This window comes from Bombina bombina, chromosome 2, assembly GCF_027579735.1.
Source record: "Bombina bombina isolate aBomBom1 chromosome 2, aBomBom1.pri, whole genome shotgun sequence".
NCBI classification, from domain to species: domain Eukaryota; kingdom Metazoa; phylum Chordata; class Amphibia; order Anura; family Bombinatoridae; genus Bombina; species Bombina bombina.
This window is the reverse complement of record NC_069500.1, coordinates 912,617,451-912,635,527: the sequence shown is the minus strand read 5'-3', so window position 1 is coordinate 912,635,527 and position 18,077 is coordinate 912,617,451. Positions and strand designations below refer to the sequence as shown.

The 18,077-nt window shown below is 38.3% G+C and overlaps 1 protein-coding gene across 1 annotated transcript in view; it reads left to right on the top strand.

Annotated features, from left to right (window-relative positions):
- The window catches only part of PARM1 (prostate androgen-regulated mucin-like protein 1), a 251,062-nt gene that overhangs the window by 208,633 nt on the left and 24,352 nt on the right, over positions 1-18,077 (top strand). Inside the window, exon 3 of the mRNA XM_053703311.1 lies at positions 16,296-16,374. Coding sequence (XP_053559286.1) covers positions 16,296-16,374 — 79 coding nt within the window. The remainder of the gene's footprint in view (positions 1-16,295; positions 16,375-18,077) is intronic.

Below are 18,077 nucleotides of genomic sequence, written 5' to 3'. Positions count from 1 at the left end.
TATGTCAGGCAGAGGTGAGACTGTGTCGTCCGTGCCTTCATTAAGGTTTTACTAAAATTACTCTCCTAGGTCACTCCCGAAACTTGTGTAAGGCTCCTCCCTTCTATCTTTAGATCATTTTGAACCTCATCCCAAATAAATTAAAGTCATGGAAAAATCCTAACCTGTTTGCCTTAAAAAAGCTGTATTCCTCCAGTCTTAAGGTATCAGTCATGTGAGTGTGCCATTCTCTCATGGTCGGGCAAATCTGTGACTTCCAGAGCCTAGCATTAAGGATCTAGCGGAGTTCAACGCCAACTGGATTAGTCGTGATCTTAATTTACACCTACACTTAGGTAACAGATTTAGTAATGCCATCGTTGGGTCCGATTGATACAGTACCCCCTGACCCAATATAACTTGTATGATGTTTTGGATGCCTTCCCAAAAAGATGACAATTTAGGGCAAGCCCACCAGATGTGTGTTAATGCCCCCCTCTTTCCACAACCCCTCTAACAAAGGTCAGAGGAGGCAGGAAAGATGTTTTTAAGTCTGGCAGGTGTCAGGTACCATCTAGTCAAGCGTTTGTAATTTGTCTCTAAGAATCTAGATGAAGAGGAAGACTTCCTTGTGTTATTAAAAATACTTTCCCAGTCTGCTTCTGTGATTGTCCTATTCAATTCCCCATGCCATCGTTCTGTATAGTCAGGGAGTGTCAAGTTGTGTGCATTAACTAGGAGTTTCCTAGCCCACGATAAGGTATGATTTGCTGGAGTTTTCATTGCGCATGTTTGTTAAAGGGTGTTAAATTTCTTGTGAGTGACTGTTTAAATGGGTGTGTGTGGAGGAAGTGATGAATCTGGTTATATTTTAACAGCGCCACCTAGTATGTCTTTAAGATCGGATCTGTTTTTGAGCTTACCTTCCCTGGTCAAATTGTATAGGGGAACTGTATAACCCATCTCCCAATTAGACTAGTTATTTCTGTCAGATGTCACCCCTCTCAGGAGTTCAGCATTCGGGGAGATGGGGGACATGGGTGACCTAAGTGTCGATACCCCTGGGAACCTTTTTATCAGAAAATCCCATAATTCAAACACATGGTATAAAAGCGGATAGGCCTTCAACCAGGGAGGCTAACTCTGCCCTGCAATCCAGCATAAAGCTCCAAGAGAGGGGGAGTGAAGTATGTGAGAATCCATTGGTATCCAGGCCTTAGAATCCCCATTTCTGTGCCACTCTATAATTCTCTGGTAATATGTTTCCACCTTAGGGCTGATCTGTACATAGTTGACTTTTTAACTCTAGGTTTTATACCACCCCAAACAAAGGTATCTAGAATGTGTTGTATCTGAGTGAGAAAGCTCTGTGGTAAGGTGATTGGGACAGCTTGTATCGCATATAGCAATCTAGGGAGAACATTCATTTTCAAAATTTGGAGTCTACCCCACCATGAAAAGGAACGATCCTTCCACGTCTTTAGATCTGTCGATATTGTGTTAAGTAAGCAATTAAAGTTAAGATCCAGGAGGGATTTCGTGTTCGGTGTGAGATATATCCCCAAATATTTTATCGCTTTTGGCTGGTGTTTGAGGATGCAGGACTGTAGAATGGCCTGAAATTCCTGAGACGGAAGGGAGATATTTAAAATTTCGGATTTCTGTTCATTAATCCTGAAGTTAGAATAGTCTCCAAATTGTTTAAGTACTTTCAGTACCTCTGGGACAGACGTCTGGAGGGATGATAGGGTGAACAGGACATCGTCCGCATATAACAAGAGTTTACAATCTAAAGGGCCTATTTTAATGCCGGAAACCAGCGGATTAACTCGTATTTTTTGCGCCAAAACCTCCATACTGATTATGAATAGGATAGGGGAAAGCAGGCATCCCTGCCTAGTATTGTTATGTATAATGAAGGGGTCTGACATCATGTTGTTTACTCTGACCTTTGCTGTTGGTGTGTGATAAAGGCTCTGAATTCTGCAAAGCATACCCTCCCCCAAACCCACCTCCCTCAGTGTAACAAATAAAAATTCCCAATTTAGGCGATCAAACGCTTTCTCAGCGTCGGTGGAGATAACCACCATGTCCGTATTTGTATGTTTTGCGTGATCTATTAATTGGAGAGACCTGATGGTGTTGTCGGCCTCCTGGCCAGGCACAGACCCAGCCTGATCATAATGAATGATTTGGGGAAGTATTCTGTTCAACCTATTACATAATATTTTAGTATAGATTTTTAAGTCGGTGTTCAGTAAAGAAATGGGCCTGTAATTACTGGGGTGCTTAGGGGATTTACCTGGCTTAGGGATAACTAAAATTTGGGCCTCCAAGTATTCCGGGGGGAGGTGACCTGCCTCATCTATATAAGTATATAGATCTAAGAGATGTGGCGCCAAAATATCGCTATATATTTTATAATATTTGAAAACCTGTCTGGTCCTGGACTTTTATGTGTTGGGAGGTCATTAATAACTTTTAATATTTCATGAACTTTGATTGGCTCATCTAGATTTTCTCTATCCTCTCTTTGAATTTTATTCAAGTTTGCACTTTGGATATAATTTTTTAATAATTCTGTTTGAATTGTATGATCACTACAGGGGAGATTATAAAGCTTCCCGTAATAGCTCTTGAACGAGTTAGCTATAAAATTTGAGTCCGATATTTCTTTACCGTTTTCCTCTGTGATATTAAGAATATAGCTATGTAATGAATTACGTTTTAAAGCCCTAGCAAGCAAAGTTCCAGACTTATTACCACCATGGAAGTATATCTTCTTGAGATGCAGAGCTTTTACACATGCTTCTTTATGTAAGTAATTTTGTAGCTGTGTTCGGGACATGGCTAATGCCTGCAATAGGTCCTGTCTCTGGGGATTGCTTTTATGTGCATTTTCGTCAGTTTGTAATTTCTGTAGTAAAGTTTTATATTGTGCTAACTAAGTACGTTTTTTGGTAGCTTTCTGTTTCAACAATGAACCCCTGAGAACAACTTTATGGGCGAACCAAGTCATTGGGGTATAAGTCTTGGGATTAGAGTTTAGCTGAAAATACTCTATCATAGCTTCCTGGGTTTGTTTTACAACAAGGGGGTCGTGTAGCATAGCCTCATCTAGTCTCCAGAGGAACGGGTGTATAGGTATCGAAGGCCAGGTCATTGTGATCGATATTGAGGAATGGTCAGACCATGTTATTGGTGATATGTCAGCTTCTGATATTAGTGGCATATTGCTATGGTTAATAAACCAATAGTCTATGCGTGAGTATGATTTGGCTGGATTGGAATAAAATGAGTAGTTACGTGTGGTGGGGTGGAGTGTGCGCCAGGTGTCCAAAAGGGTGAGGCCTCTTAGTATGTTGATAATTAGGTTCCTGGTTTTGGTTGTAGTGACACTGTGGCCCTGTGAACAGTCTAAGGTTGGAAACAATGCTATATCCAGGTCCCCCCCAGAAGGAGTGTGCCTTTTTGTATCTCTAGAAGTTTATTACTGACTGATGTCAGAAAGTGAGCTTGACCTGTGTTGGGTGCATATACGTTGGCTAGAGTGACTGGTCTATTAAACAACATGCCCACTAGTATTATATAGCGACCTTCCCTATCCACAAGCTTTTCCAACAGTTGGAAATGTGTGTTTTTATGAAATAATATTCCCACCCCGTTCTTTTTCTTTGTGTTAGAGTGGAGGAATGATGTGGGGAATTCCCTAGATCTAAATGCAGGCTCCTTATTAATGACAAAATGGGTTTCCTGGACAAAAATAATGTTAGCTTTTTCTTTCCTACCCCAATTGAGTGCAATAGATCTTTTGGTTGGGGAGTTTAGGCCCTTACAGTTTTGAGAAATTAGTCTAATTTCTTTAGGGTGTGTACCTGTACCTGTGTTGTGGGGCATACCTCATTACCTTACATCGATGGTACTGCTTAGTCATGAAGTGTCTACAATCAACAGTCACGGTCCCAAAGAATAAGGCGCTACTAAAATGCTGTTTAGTCTCACCTCTGCCTATGATAGGATAATGAATGGAAGTTACAATCCCATATGGGTAGACGATGTCCACCCCACGATCCTAAATCGAAAGTCAGAAATACAAAAGTATCATTAGTTCGGCAAATACAACAAAACCAGATAATAAACCATAAAACAATAAACAATTTACAACTAAGATTCCCTGTAAAACATTCCCAAACAATGCTGGGGTTCATATGGGAATTAATTCAACCTTTCAAGATTGGAAGGCACCTGTGAAGGAGAGAAAAAAGGTTAATGGGGAGAAAGGGGGGAAACCACAACATAATAAATCATTCTCAAATACTTGTGAGACATAGGACAAAGAAACGCCATGAACATTAATCTCAGTTTAAGGAACAGCTGTGAGACGGCTTAGAAAAACAATACCATATGACCAGGCTTTGCTACTAGAGGTTTTGTTTAGTAAGTTCTGTATGCATCTTTAACTGGGGTCTAGATCTGCTGACCCTTTCGGTTGTTTTGTTGAATCCTCTCTGGATCTTTTCTTTGCCGCTTTTATCCATTGAAAACGCTGAGGCTTTGGTTGTGTTGGATTTCTTTGTGGGTCAGAGATATCTGAGGGCTCCAAAGAGGGAAGGGTAGGTTTAGGGATGCCCAGTGTTTGACAGAAGTGTTCCAAATCCGCTAATGAACGGTATGTTGCAAGTTTATTATTCTTCAGGACTTTCAAACTGAAAGGGTACCCCCATCTGTAGGTTAGACCGTGATCTCTCAGATGAAGCATGAGGAATCTCGCTTCTTTGCGATTTTGCAAAGTGATAGGGCTGAGATCTGTGAAAAATTGAAGCTTGTCCCCATCCAATGTGAATGTTGCTTTCTTGTGGCATTCAATATTGTTTCTTTATCAGTGTATCTGTGAAATCTCAGAATTATATCTCTTGGGGGCTCACCCTCACGTGGCATGGGTCTTAATGCTCTGTGCGCCCTATCTACCGCCATGTCTGGTAGCTGCTGGTTGTTCAATAGTTGTTTGAAAATGTTTTGTAGATGTGAGTTGAGGTTGTCGTTTGTAATTTTTTTCAGAGACACCCCGAATGCGCAGATTTTGTCTCCTACCCCTTTTGTCGAGATCTTCAAGTTTGGAGTGTAGATATTCAATTTGTGATTCTTGGGTGTCTATTTTCCTATTGAGTAAGTCCATATTGGATGTAATCTCTTCTTCTAGTTCTTCCAAATAGGCCACCCTGCCTCCCAGATCAGCGACATCTTTCTTTATTTCTGTTATGCCCTCTTTCAACATTTTACTGACTTTTTGAAAAAATGAAGAGAGGTCTGCTTTGGTCGGCAATTCCTTGAGATCAGCTTTAGTTATAGGGGTTTCCCCATCAGGAGGTATTGTTTCCTGTTGCCCTTCTTGGGACAATTGTGAAGTGTCATCCTCATCCACGGATCGTGATTGTATTGCTTTGAAAAAGGTGTTCATCTTTGAATTAGTAGTAGTAGGTGTTTTGTGCCCTTGTCCGCCCTAGGGACTCTCCTTGTTGCCATAGTGAGGAAAGTTTGAGAAATATCTCTTCCAATTGGTAGTGAAAGTGGTCTGGAACAAGGCTATATCAGAGGTGTATGGATGATCTTATGCTGAGGACATTATAATTGTAGCAGAGGTATATTAAAATAGCCCATTCAATAGCCCTCTGTTTATAGAATGTCTCTGTACTGATAAGCAGATCCCTCCTGCCGCTGAGTCTGTCTATGCTGTATGCCTATAGGGGTTTCTGCTGCGGTTTGGCAGGGGTGCAATAGTTGTGCTTATTAAATAGCTGTAGATAATATATGTAAGACCTCTTATCGTATCTATAAGGGTCTGTGTATATATCCCCTTGTTCCCTCTGTGGCCAAGCTGAATTGCAGGGGCCCAGTATGCTGTAAATTTTTAACAAGGCCTTAAGAAACATACACAGGGTTTCCCGGACAACTCAGCAGGGGCGCGTTTTAAGGGGTTCTATTTCTGCTCATTTTGCTTACAAATACTGTGTCTATGCCCTCGGTCTACCCGCAGCTGGCCTCTACAGACTCTTCTGTCCTTCCGTTGTCCACTCTGATCCTTTACTGAGCCGACTGGTTGCGATGTAGATATTATCCGGTGCAGGGTTTCCAGTCAAGGCAGCAGGGGCGCAACGTGATGAATGGCTCTATCTCGCCTATAAACAGCTCTTCTTTGCATAAAAAAAAAACATGTGGTTTTGTTCCCCAGTTCCTCCCCTCACTTCTCAGTCATTTCTGTGAGTCTGGACATTTCTGGACTTGTGTTATTCTCCCTTAATGCCAGCTCAAATACGGAGCATCAACAGGGAACGTCCATGTCAGTTCATGACTAGCTCCGCCCCCGGGATTTAATATTTTTTATCGGTAAGAGCTGTTTAAATTAGGGCAATGCCACACAAAATGCCCTTTTAATGGCTATTGGTAGTTTAGTATTAGATTAGGGGGTGTTTTTATTTTTATAGGGGTATTAGTTTAGGTTTAATTTTATTATTTTGGATAGCTTTGTTTATTTTTTCTGTATTTTTACTTTTTTATTTTTTGTAACTGTAACTTGGGGGGGTTGTAATTTTTAAATATAGACTGCGCTCTGGGCAGGCTTATTGTCTAGTCTCTCTATAAATCTGTTTTACCATTGACTTTAAATACTAAATTGTGCGTTTTTCTGCGCGTTTGCACCCTAAGCTGTCGATAGCACTCCACTTTGTAGTCTGGGCCTTTGAGCTTGTGTAGTCCAGGAACATCCTTGTTTAAAAAATCAAAACTCATAATACAGTGTCAAACACTATCTTTTAGATGGAAAAGAGAACATTTCTTTGAGTATCATCTTTCTTTAATACAAAAATCTAGATCATTCCGAAGGCTTCACAAACGTTTTCTTGCTATGTTTGTGTCCCTAGAGAAATCTATATTCTATGGCTTTTTGTGTATAAATCCAACCCTGATTACAGTACATTACAATATCTGTTGTGTTCTTAAATCTTTCTCTGTAGTTGTTGGTTTTATCGATTGACAAGCTTGAGATTCTAGAGTTATAAATAAAGTGATTAAGGAATAAAACAAGTTGGTTTTAGTACGTTGTTATCTCACTGGGTAAATTCTAAAAAGTAAAAAGAATAAAATGTATCTAAATTTTTGTATTAAAACAGAAAGTGCTTATGTGCTATCATGATTACAGTCTAATGAATTATTTGCTATTATACACGCCTAAACATGAAATAAGGTTAATTAAAAAACATTAAACAGGTCGATGATAATACCATTCACTTTGGAAACATATGTAACAAATTTGTCCGAATCGGCAATGATAGATAGATATTAGATAGATACATATAGTCGCCCACTTTCTCTCCCAAACTTTATATTCCTGATCAGTGTTCAGCTAAGGAGCTCACATACCAAAGTCATCTGCATTAAGAGTACAGCAGCATTGTTATCATATTTATTACTCACTGATAAAAGGACAAGCAGAGGGGTGATGGGTGCTGTTGTGTAGCGCTGGAAGGAAACAGCACCAAACAAGCACGTCCTAAGATATCTTATTTTATATTGTTTTATTGATAAGTATACAAAGCTACCTGACATAGGAATGACTGCTGCTGACATGCACTGAGAAACGTCATACATTCTAGACTAGCAATGGCAGTTGGCAGTAAAATGTGTAAGGAATGTGATAATTCAAGGTAATAACAAATAGCTGTTGCTAGCATGCTTTTGCCCTGTCACGTTATGTTTGTTATTAACTCTGTTTAAAAAATGTTGCATTTTAATTGGTTTAGCTTATATGTTGTAGCTATGTGGGCAAAACAAGATTAATGTGCCTTTCTTTCACATGGTGGTGAGAGTCCACGAGCCTGGACATTTGGGATTAAACTCCACTCCACCAGGAGGCAGGCAAAGATTACCCAACAAACCAAGAGATGTAACCCCTCCCACTTCCTGATTCCCCTCAGTCTTAATTTTTGCCTTTACAGGAGAACAGGTTAATAGTTTAATGTTAATACATCTTAAAGGGAAATCAAACCCACATGATTTAGCAACTTTCTAGTTTACTCCTATTATCAATTTTTCTTTTTTCTCTTGGTATCATTATTTGAAATGCAGGAATGTAAGCTTAGGAGCCAGCTTATTTTTGGTTAATCACCCTGGGTATTGCTTGCTGATTGGTGGCTACAATACTTTAGGAGCTGTGATTCAGAAGAGAGGCCATCATGTTGATTTCTAGCCTCCCCCAACTAATACTAATTGAAAACTTCTTGAATGAGAAACCATTCCCCCAAATTAAAAGTCTGATGACTGAAACAGTCTGCTTCCCAATTGTTGACTCCCAGAATGTGAATAGCCGAGATCATACACTGATTGGGTTATCACCAAGAAAGAATACAAGAAACCTCTCTCATTGCCAGGAAACTCTTGGTTCCCCCCAATGATTTATATATTCCACTGCAGTGATGTTGTTGGACTGAAAATAGGTCCCTTGCTTGAGAAGAGGTCAACTCTGAAGGGCCCTGAAAATCACTTGAGGTTCTAACAAACTGATTGGTAACCTCGCCTCCTGATGAGACGAAACTCCTTGCGTCTTTCAACTTCCCCAGAAAGACACCCAGCCTAAAAAACTGGCATCTGTTGTAATTACTAGCCATGAAGGCCTTAGAAAGGGAACTACTTGAATTAAAGACCTGTGAGATATCCACCAAGAGAGAGATTGTAGTTTAATTTTTTCCATACATTGTATTATATATTGTTTATTTGTATAGGTTCTGTTATTCTTAATAACTTGTGTCCCATGTATGTATTCCCCTTGTGACACATTAGGTCCGGTTTTATTGTGCACTAATTGGTTAATTGATAATGGATGGGGTATGTATAGGAACACAGACTTAGAACATGTCTATGATTAAGCACCTGTAGTGGATGCAAAACCTGTCAGAAGTATCCTGTTAGTCTACATGTGTTTGTTTGTGTCTTGGTTTGTAAGGATGTGTACCTTTTTTTAACATACCAAACAAGTTTGGAATAAAGTTTGGTCTTTTACCTTAGTTTATATACAAATCTCATGGTGTTTACTGTCCCTTTAATCTCCAGCAATGTAAACGTTGTTTCACTGTAATAGCAATCAAATTGTGGAACTCATTGCCTAAGGAGGTAGTGAATGCCAATATCTTAGATACATTTAAAAAGGGCTTAGATACATTTCTGAAATAGAATTCAGGGATATGATTTATTGTACTAAATGGGTTGCCTTTTTAATGGAATTAATTTAAGCTTAATTAGATCTTCTTCTTGTAAATCAAGTAAGATCTGTATAGGTTGAGCTCGATTAGACGTTTGTCTTCTTTCAACATCATCTACTATGTTCCTATGTATATATAGGTGGGGTGCCTGCCGTGATAGTCAGGTGATGCAATTTTGAAATCCAGACCCAATGTTATTACTTTCAGAGTGCTGTAAACATGCATAAGTCTTTCTAAACAAAAGTCCAAACCTGTGTATGCTTAGCAGACCTTATGCACAAGAACATTTATGACAAAACTATTGATAACTTTTCACAGATGAATTTTTGCAAATGTCAGTGTGTTGAAAAAATGGTTCCAACTGAATTTTATACGGACTGCTGAACATTTCAAATTCATTATATGTCTCTTCAAATATCAAAGTCTTTGTTGGCTCAAGATGGTGAGCGTGCATGGTAAAACCACCGGACATGAGCAGGGGAAAGAATCAATAGGCTATAACTTACCTGAGTTTTTAGGTATTGGGGACTGACATTATGTCAAGTATGTAGATATTATTGCTAGCAAGAAAATGTGAACATGTCAAAGAACATTAAAAGGGGTTGGTAGACAATTTAAAGGGACACTGAACCCAAAATGTTTCTTTTGTAATTCAAATAGAGCATGCAATTTTAAGCAACTTTCTAATTTACTCCTATTATAATTTTTTCTTCGTTCTCTTGCTATCTTTATTTGAAAAAAAAGGCATCTAAGCTTTTTTTTCTTGGTTTAGAACTCAGGACAGCACTTTTTTATTGGTGGATGAATTTATCCACCAATCAGCAAGGACAACCCAGGTTGTTCACCAAAAATGGTCCGGCATCTAAACTTACATTCTTGCATTTCAAATAAAGATACCAAGAGAATAAAGAAAAAATTGATAATAGGAGTAAATTAGAAAGTTGCTTAAAATGGCATGCTCTATCTGAATCACAAAAGAAATTGGGTTCAGTGTCCCTTTAATGTATGTTGATTGTAAGAAATTCAACTTACACTCCATTAAGTCGCACATCTATTATTTGTCCAATGAAATAAGGCTATAAAAGTTAAAGCAACATAGAGCTAGATTATAAGTGTAGCACGATCAATAGAGCAGGGTGTGTTTTCTTTGCACAACCTCATGTAATATTATTGCACAATTTTAAACAATGTACCTCTATTTTTTAATTTGCTTTGTTCTATTGGTATTTGCAACTATGTATAAGACTGCTATAAACAATGTTGCAAACACTGCGGCCAGATGGCTTAAAGGGACAGTCTAATTGTTATTGTTTTAAAAGATAGATAATCCCTTTATTACCCATTCCCCAGTTTTGCATAACCAACACAGTTATAATAATATACTTTTAACTTCTGTGATTATCTTGTATCTAAGCCTCTGCAAACTGCCCCTTTATTTCAGGTCTTTTGACAGACTTGCAGTTTAGCCAATCAGTGCCTGCTCCCAGTTAACTATACGTGCACGAGCACAGTGTTATCTATATGAAATACGTGAACTAACACCCTCTAGTGGTGAAAAACTGTTAAAATGCATTCTGAAAAGAGGTGGCCTTCAAGGTCTAAGAAATTAGCATATGAACCTCCTAGGTTAAGCTTTCAACTAAGAATACCAAGAGAACAAAGCAAAATTGGTGATAAAAGTAAATTGGAAAATTGTTTAAAATTACATGCTCTATCTGAATCATGAAAGTTTATTTTGGCCTAGACTGTCCCTTTAAGACACGTGCACGCTCCTGAGCTCAACTAGGATTACGCATTAACAAAGGATATCAAGAGAACTAAGCAAAATTGATAACAGAAGTAAATTGGAAAGTTGTTTAAAACTACATACTCTATCTTAAATGATGAATGTTTACATTTTTACTGTCCCTGTATTTTCATATGAGGAACCAAACCACACTGCATTTTTTACACCTTGAGCCAGTTAACACATTTTAGAAATTAAATTAGTTTGATATTTGCTTCCTAGAAGAATTAATTTATTAAGCTAAGTGACAAAAAATGAAATATATATTTATTGTACATATATTGAGAAGAAATAAATGGAGGCTGCATAGAAGAGGAACATTTTGCATAAAGGAAGATGAATTCTGGGGGATGATGAATTAAGACACATTGGAAGGGCACATTGTGCCCCCTAGGCCTTAGGTTGGGCAAACCCTTCTGTACATCTGTATGTTGTGTAAGCATTGTCTGTTGCACTTTCACCAATGCCTGAGTCATTAGATTGTTGCCAAAATAAACATCACATACATTCTTTTAGTCTGAAAATAACGTGCTAGAAAGTAACATTGGTGCGTTGACCTAGTAGGATTACTTACAAAACATCCCTTACAAAGCAGTTCACATTTCTGTCTTCTTAGATGAGATAATGATTATGAGACTTCTAAACTTGCCTGACCTCTTCTTCAACTGCAGTCTAATAAATAGTGCGAACAAGGGGTGAGGCCTATATGTTTTTAAGTAGATGTGAAGGAAAGATTATATGGCAAAAATATGTGTTAAGTATTTATTATTCAGGTTGTGTATTTTTCTCTTTAGCGACATTATCATAATCATACAAAATCTCGATATGTATATAAGGCAGACAGGATAAATATGTCTACTCTATCTTTGCAACAAAGGAAATTATTGACTATAAAGAAGCTAAATATAATTTTCTTCAATTCATACTCAACCCTTTGACTGGCAGAGAGACACACACACTTTGGTTGGCAACTTGGCTTATCCTGTCCAAATGGTAGATCTAACTCTTCATTTTATGCTTTTAATTTAGTTGTGTGGGATATTTTTATTTACCTGCTGGAGCATATAAATAAATATATATATCCCCTTAAGGACAAGGCCATTTTTCAATTTCTTTCCCTGAAGGACCAGGGCTATTTTTACATTTCTGCTGTGTTTGTGTTTAGCTGTAATTTTCCTCTTACTCATTTACTGTACCCACACATATTATATACCGTTTTTCTCGCCATTAAATGGACTTTCTGAAGATACCATTGTTTTCATCATACTTTATCATTTACTATTAAAACAAAATGATAAAATATGAGGGAAAAATGGAAAAAAACACACTTTTTCTAACTTTGATCACCAAAATCTGTTACACATCTACAACCACCAAAAAACACCCATGCTAAATAGTTTCTAAATTTTTTCCTGAGTTTAGAAATACCCAATGTTTAAACGTTCTTTGCTTTTTTTGCAAGTTATAGGGCAATAAATACAAGTAGCACTTTGCTATTTCCAAACCACTTTTTTTCAAATTAGCGCTAGTTACATTGGGACACTGATATCTTTCAGGAATCCCTGAATATTCCTTGACATGTCTATATTTTTTTTTAGAAGACAACCCAAAGTATTGATCTAGGCCCATTTTGGTATATTTCATGCCACCATTTCACCGCCAAATGCGATCAAATAAAAAAAAATGTTCACTTTTTCACAAATATTTTCACAAACTTTAGGTTTCTCACTGAAATTATTTACAAACAACTTGTGCAATTATGGCATAAATGGTTGTAAATGCTTCTCTGGGATCCCCTTTGTTCAGAAATAGAAGACATATATGACTTTGGCGTTGCTTTTTGGTAATTAGAAGGCCGCTAAATGCCACTGCGCACCACACGTGTATTATGCCCAGCAGTGAAGGGGTTAATCAGGGAGCATGTAGGGAGCGTCTAGGGTTAATTTTAGCTTTAGTGTAGTGTAGTAGACAACCCCAAGTATTGATCTAGGCCCATCTTGGTATATTTCATGCTACCATTTCACTGCTAAATGCGATCAAATTAAAAAAAAAACGTAAAATTTTTCACAATTTTAGGTTTCTCACTGAAATTATTTACAAACAACTTTTGTAAGTATGGCATAATGATTGTAAATGCTTCTCTGGGATCCCCTTTGTTCAGAAATAGCAGACATATATGGCTTTGGCATTGCTTTTTGGTAATTATAAGGCTGCTAAATGCCGCTGCGCACCAAACATGTATTATGCCCAGCAGTGCAGGGGTTAATTAGGTAGCTTGTAGGGAGCTTGCAGGGTTAATTTTAGCTTTAGCGTAGAGTTCAGCCTTCCACCTGACACATCACACCCCAGGATCTCTCCCAAACAGCCCTCTTCCCTCCCCATCCCACAATTGTCCCCGCCATCTTAAGTACTGGCAGAAAGTCTGCCAGTACTAAAATAAAAGATATATTTTTTAAAAAAAATTGTATAGCATATTTACATATGCTGCTGTGTAGCCTTAGCCCCCAACCTCCCTGATCCCCCCCAAACAGCTCTCTAACCCTCCCCCTCTATCTTACTGGGAGCCATCTTGGGTACTGGCAGCTGACTGCCAGTACCCAGTTTAGAATAAAATACCTTCTTTTTTTTTCTGTAGTGTAGCTTCCCCCCCCCCATAGACCAACCACCACCCAATCCCAGATCCCTTACAATTATCATTTTGTGTTGTTCCCCCCCCCCCCCTTTCTCCCACTTCCATCGATGGCCGCCCACCCGCCTCCCACGTTGGCTCCCACCCACCATCGATTGCGGCCATTGATGCCGGTGCAGAGAGGGCCACAGAGTGGCTCTCTCTGCATCGGATGGTTGGAAAATGTTATTGCAGGATGCCTCGATATCGAGGCATCACTGCAATAACCGTAAAGAGGCTGGAAGCGATTAGGATCGCTTCCAGCCGCTTTAATCCCCAATGTCGTACAGGGTACGTCGCTGGTCTTTAAAGACCAGTTTGTGCAAGACATACCCTGTACAGCGCATGTCGTTAAGGGGATATATATATATATATATATATATACATACATACCCACACACACACATACTGTATATATAAGTTTAGGCACCCCTGACAATTTCCATGATTTTCATTTATAAATAATTGGGTGTTTGGATCAGCAATTTCATTTTGATCTTGTCATTTTGTTGATTGGAATAATTATATCTACCTAGCACTGATTAATTGGAACTCGCACTTGGTTTGGTGAGCCCATTAAGCCTTGAACTTCATAGACAAGTGCATCCAATCATGAGAAAATATATTTAAGGTGGCCAATTGCGAGTTGTTGTTCTCTTTGACTGTCCTCTGAAGAGTGGCAACATGGGGGCCTCAAAACAACTCTCAAATGGCCTGAAAACAAAGATTGTTCAACATTATGATTTTGGGGAATGCTACAAAAAGCTATCACAGAGATTTAAGCTGTCAGTGTCCACTGTGAAGAGCATAGGGAGGAAATGGAAAACCACAGGCACAGTTCTTGTTAAGGCCAGAAGTGGCAGGACAAGTAAAATACAAGGAGAAGCTGTATGGGAGAGTGATGCGGAAGAAGCCTTTTCTGCACACACGCCACAAACACTTCGCTTGAGTTATGCAAATGCACATTTGGACAAGCCAGCTTCATTTTGGAAGAAGGTGCTCTGGACTGATGAAACAAAGATTGAGTTATTTGGTCATAACAAGGAGCATTATGCATGGGGGCAAAAGAACACAGTGTTCCAAGACAAACACTTGCTACCCACAGTGAAATTTGGTGGATGTTCCATCATGCTGTGGGGCTGTGTGGCCAGTGCCAGTACTGGGAATCTTGTTAAAGTTGAGGGTTGCATGGATTCCTCTCAATATCAGCAGATACTTGAGAATAATGTTGAGGAATTAGTCACAAAGTTGAAGTTACGCCGGGGCTGGATATTTCAACAAGACAACAACCCAAAACACTTCTCAATATCTACTCTGGCATTTATGCAGAGGAACAAGTACAAGGTTCTGGAATGGCCATCCCAGTCCCCAGACCTGAATATCATTGAAAATTTGTGGGGTGATTTGAAGCAGGCTGTCCATGCTTGGCAACCATCAAACCTAACTAAACTGGAGATGTTTTGCAAGGAGGAATGGTCCAAACTACCTTCATCCAGAATTCAGACACTCATTACATGCTATAGGAAGCGTCTAGAGGCTGTTATTTCTGCTAAAGGAGGCTCTACTAAATATTATTGCAATATTTCTGTTGGGTGCCCAAATGTATGCACCTGTCTAATTTTGTTTTGATGCATATTGAACATTTTCTGTTAATCCAATAAACCTCATTTCACTACTGAAATATTAATGTGTCCTTCAGTTATTTGATAGATCAAAATGAAATTGCTGATCCAAACACCCAATTATTTATAAATGAAAATCATGGAATTTGTCAGGGGTGCCTAAACTTTTGCATACGACATGCGATTTATATAGCTGTTAGGAGCCATGAACCAGGGTTATATTATACTAACTGGTTTCACTGTAGAGGGTTTTTGTAAATAAAGCCCAGAGTCTGATTAGGTTCTTGTTTCAAGGTACAGATATTAACTGTAAATGCTGCAAACTATTTTTATTTTAAGAAAGTGCAATCCATAAAATTAATTTCAGTAGCACAGTGAAAGGTACAGTTAAATATTTTTTTTAGCTTTGTTGTATCTAAAAGAAGACATTATAAAATGTGTTTTTGTTAATATATAGTGCTAATTTTTTTCTTTCTTGCTGTCCATCCAGGAATTAGCAAAACAAGTTATATGGCATTTCAGTCCAACTAATATACTCTCCAAATGTTTAATTTATTATTACTTTTAACAGAATCAATTATATCTAGTTGCCCCTGGTGGTCCATACCTGTTCTATACGTACATGGCCTCTGACAAATAAGAACTAAAATTGTTGAGGGTGGACAGTTATTGGGACCAGTACCTAAGGCAGCACAAATACTAAATATACCACTACTGTCCACCAATGGAATTGTGGAAGTTGCCCTTGTCAACCAATTAGCAATCTTTCCCTAGGGATGTGTTGTGCACAAACATGCACTTCCTGTTAATTTCAGTATCAATTTATATAGCTTTAAGGTAACCCATTTTCATTTAGAAATATTTTTAACATATTTAACTAGTGCTAATTTATGATATTGTATGATATTTTTTTTAGCACCAATTTAAGAATTTGAATTAATTCATATAGGTGGTATTGACAATGGTATCTTTTATGCCTCTCTACACAGGAAGTGTCGCTGCCATTACAATTATCGTTATTATTGTTGTCTTACTGGTGTTTGGAGGAGCAGCATATTGGAAAATCAGGTGAGTGTACCATGATTTTTTTAGTCTGTTTGAAGTGACTATAGCTGTAACTATCTGAAATCTCAAGATGCCTCATACTTATATTATCTTTTTTACTTGTTCACATAAGAATAAAAAACTATTATCTCTGATGAAGACACATATGCCAAATCAACTGTTCTCAGAGGAGCCATTCAAATTCGTATGACATTTTATTTTTAAACAATTTCAGCAGAAGAGGTGAATTCAATAATGGGGCAAAATTAGACAGATGATTAGAACAGAGTTAGACTAAATATGGGTGGAGGGAGATGATCTCATTTTCCATTTCTAAAACAAACAAGCAAATGAGACTTAAAACGATATTCATTGCAAGTATAAAAGCACTAAAGATATGTCGGCTGCGCTAAACATTCTCTGGTAATTCTGTTTTACCATGAACTTTTAATATCATATTGCGTGATAATCTTAGAACGGTTCTGCAATATTTATAGCGCACACATAGGGGCCTATTTATCAAGCTCCGTATGGAGCTTGAAGCCCCGTGTTTCTAGCGAGCCTTCAGGTTCGCCAGAAACACAAGTTATGAAGCAGCGGTCTAAAGACCGCTGCTACATAACCTGTCTGCCTGCTTTGAGGTGGCGGACAGTCATCACCGGAAATCAACCCGATCCAATATGATCGGGTTGATTGACACCCCCTGCTAGCTGCGAATTGGCCGCGAATCTGCAGGGGGCGGTATTGCACCAGCAGTTCACCAGAACTGCTGGTGCAATGATAAATGCTGAGAGCGTATGCTGTCGGCATTTATCGATGTGCAGCGGACATGATCCGCAATATCCTATCATGTCCACTCGCACGTTCTTAAATAGGCCCAAATGTGTTTAAAGGGATATAAAACAGCCTGTTTTATTGTTGTAATAAAGAAAAACACTATGCAGTGGCTTATTATTATTCATCATTTTAAAATAATTTACCTTTTCTTTCTTTTTTTTTTTTTTTTTAGTTTATTTGTGAAGGGTCTGATAATTCCTGTTACTGCCACACAAGGGGGCTGTGGTCTCTACAGGAATGCAAAGAAGCAGTTTTTCCTTTGAATGGTTGCTAGGGGAAATCTTCTCTAGCAACAGTCAGTTTATTGTTAATTCTCAGTAGAGGACTGCAAAAATCATGTGACAGCAGATCTTAAGTTTTGTAATATTAGCTCCCCTATTTAGCTGTAGGCATCGGCTACGATGAGTATTTCTAAGTGTTCATTTAGCAAGGAAACAAGTAAGTTGTTTGCTCTTTTTAACACAATGTGTTTCATGTTATGCTTACTTTAATTTAACATATTTTTTATTTACTAAAGAAGCACTCTTTCATATTCCTTTAACCTCCACAGAGTGGTAATTATATTATCTAACACATTTTTTATTAGAATGTCCCTTTAAATTGCCTGCTCACATACCGCTTCCATCCCCACTGTGAGCCCCGAGTGTAAGGAAAGCACCAGATATTATACTGTGTTTAACTTGAATGCTCATAAACCAAACCTTTAATCAGCCCATTTATTTATTCTCTTCGTACTGTCCTTGTTGGCATGAAGCTGTGGGCGGTATTCCATTTCTTGTAGTGCTGCTGAATCATACTGTTTATTCTCAGGACAGCACAGACTTATCTATTATACAAGTAGTTCAGGAACAACTAATGTTAAAAATATTCTGAATACATTGGAAATACTG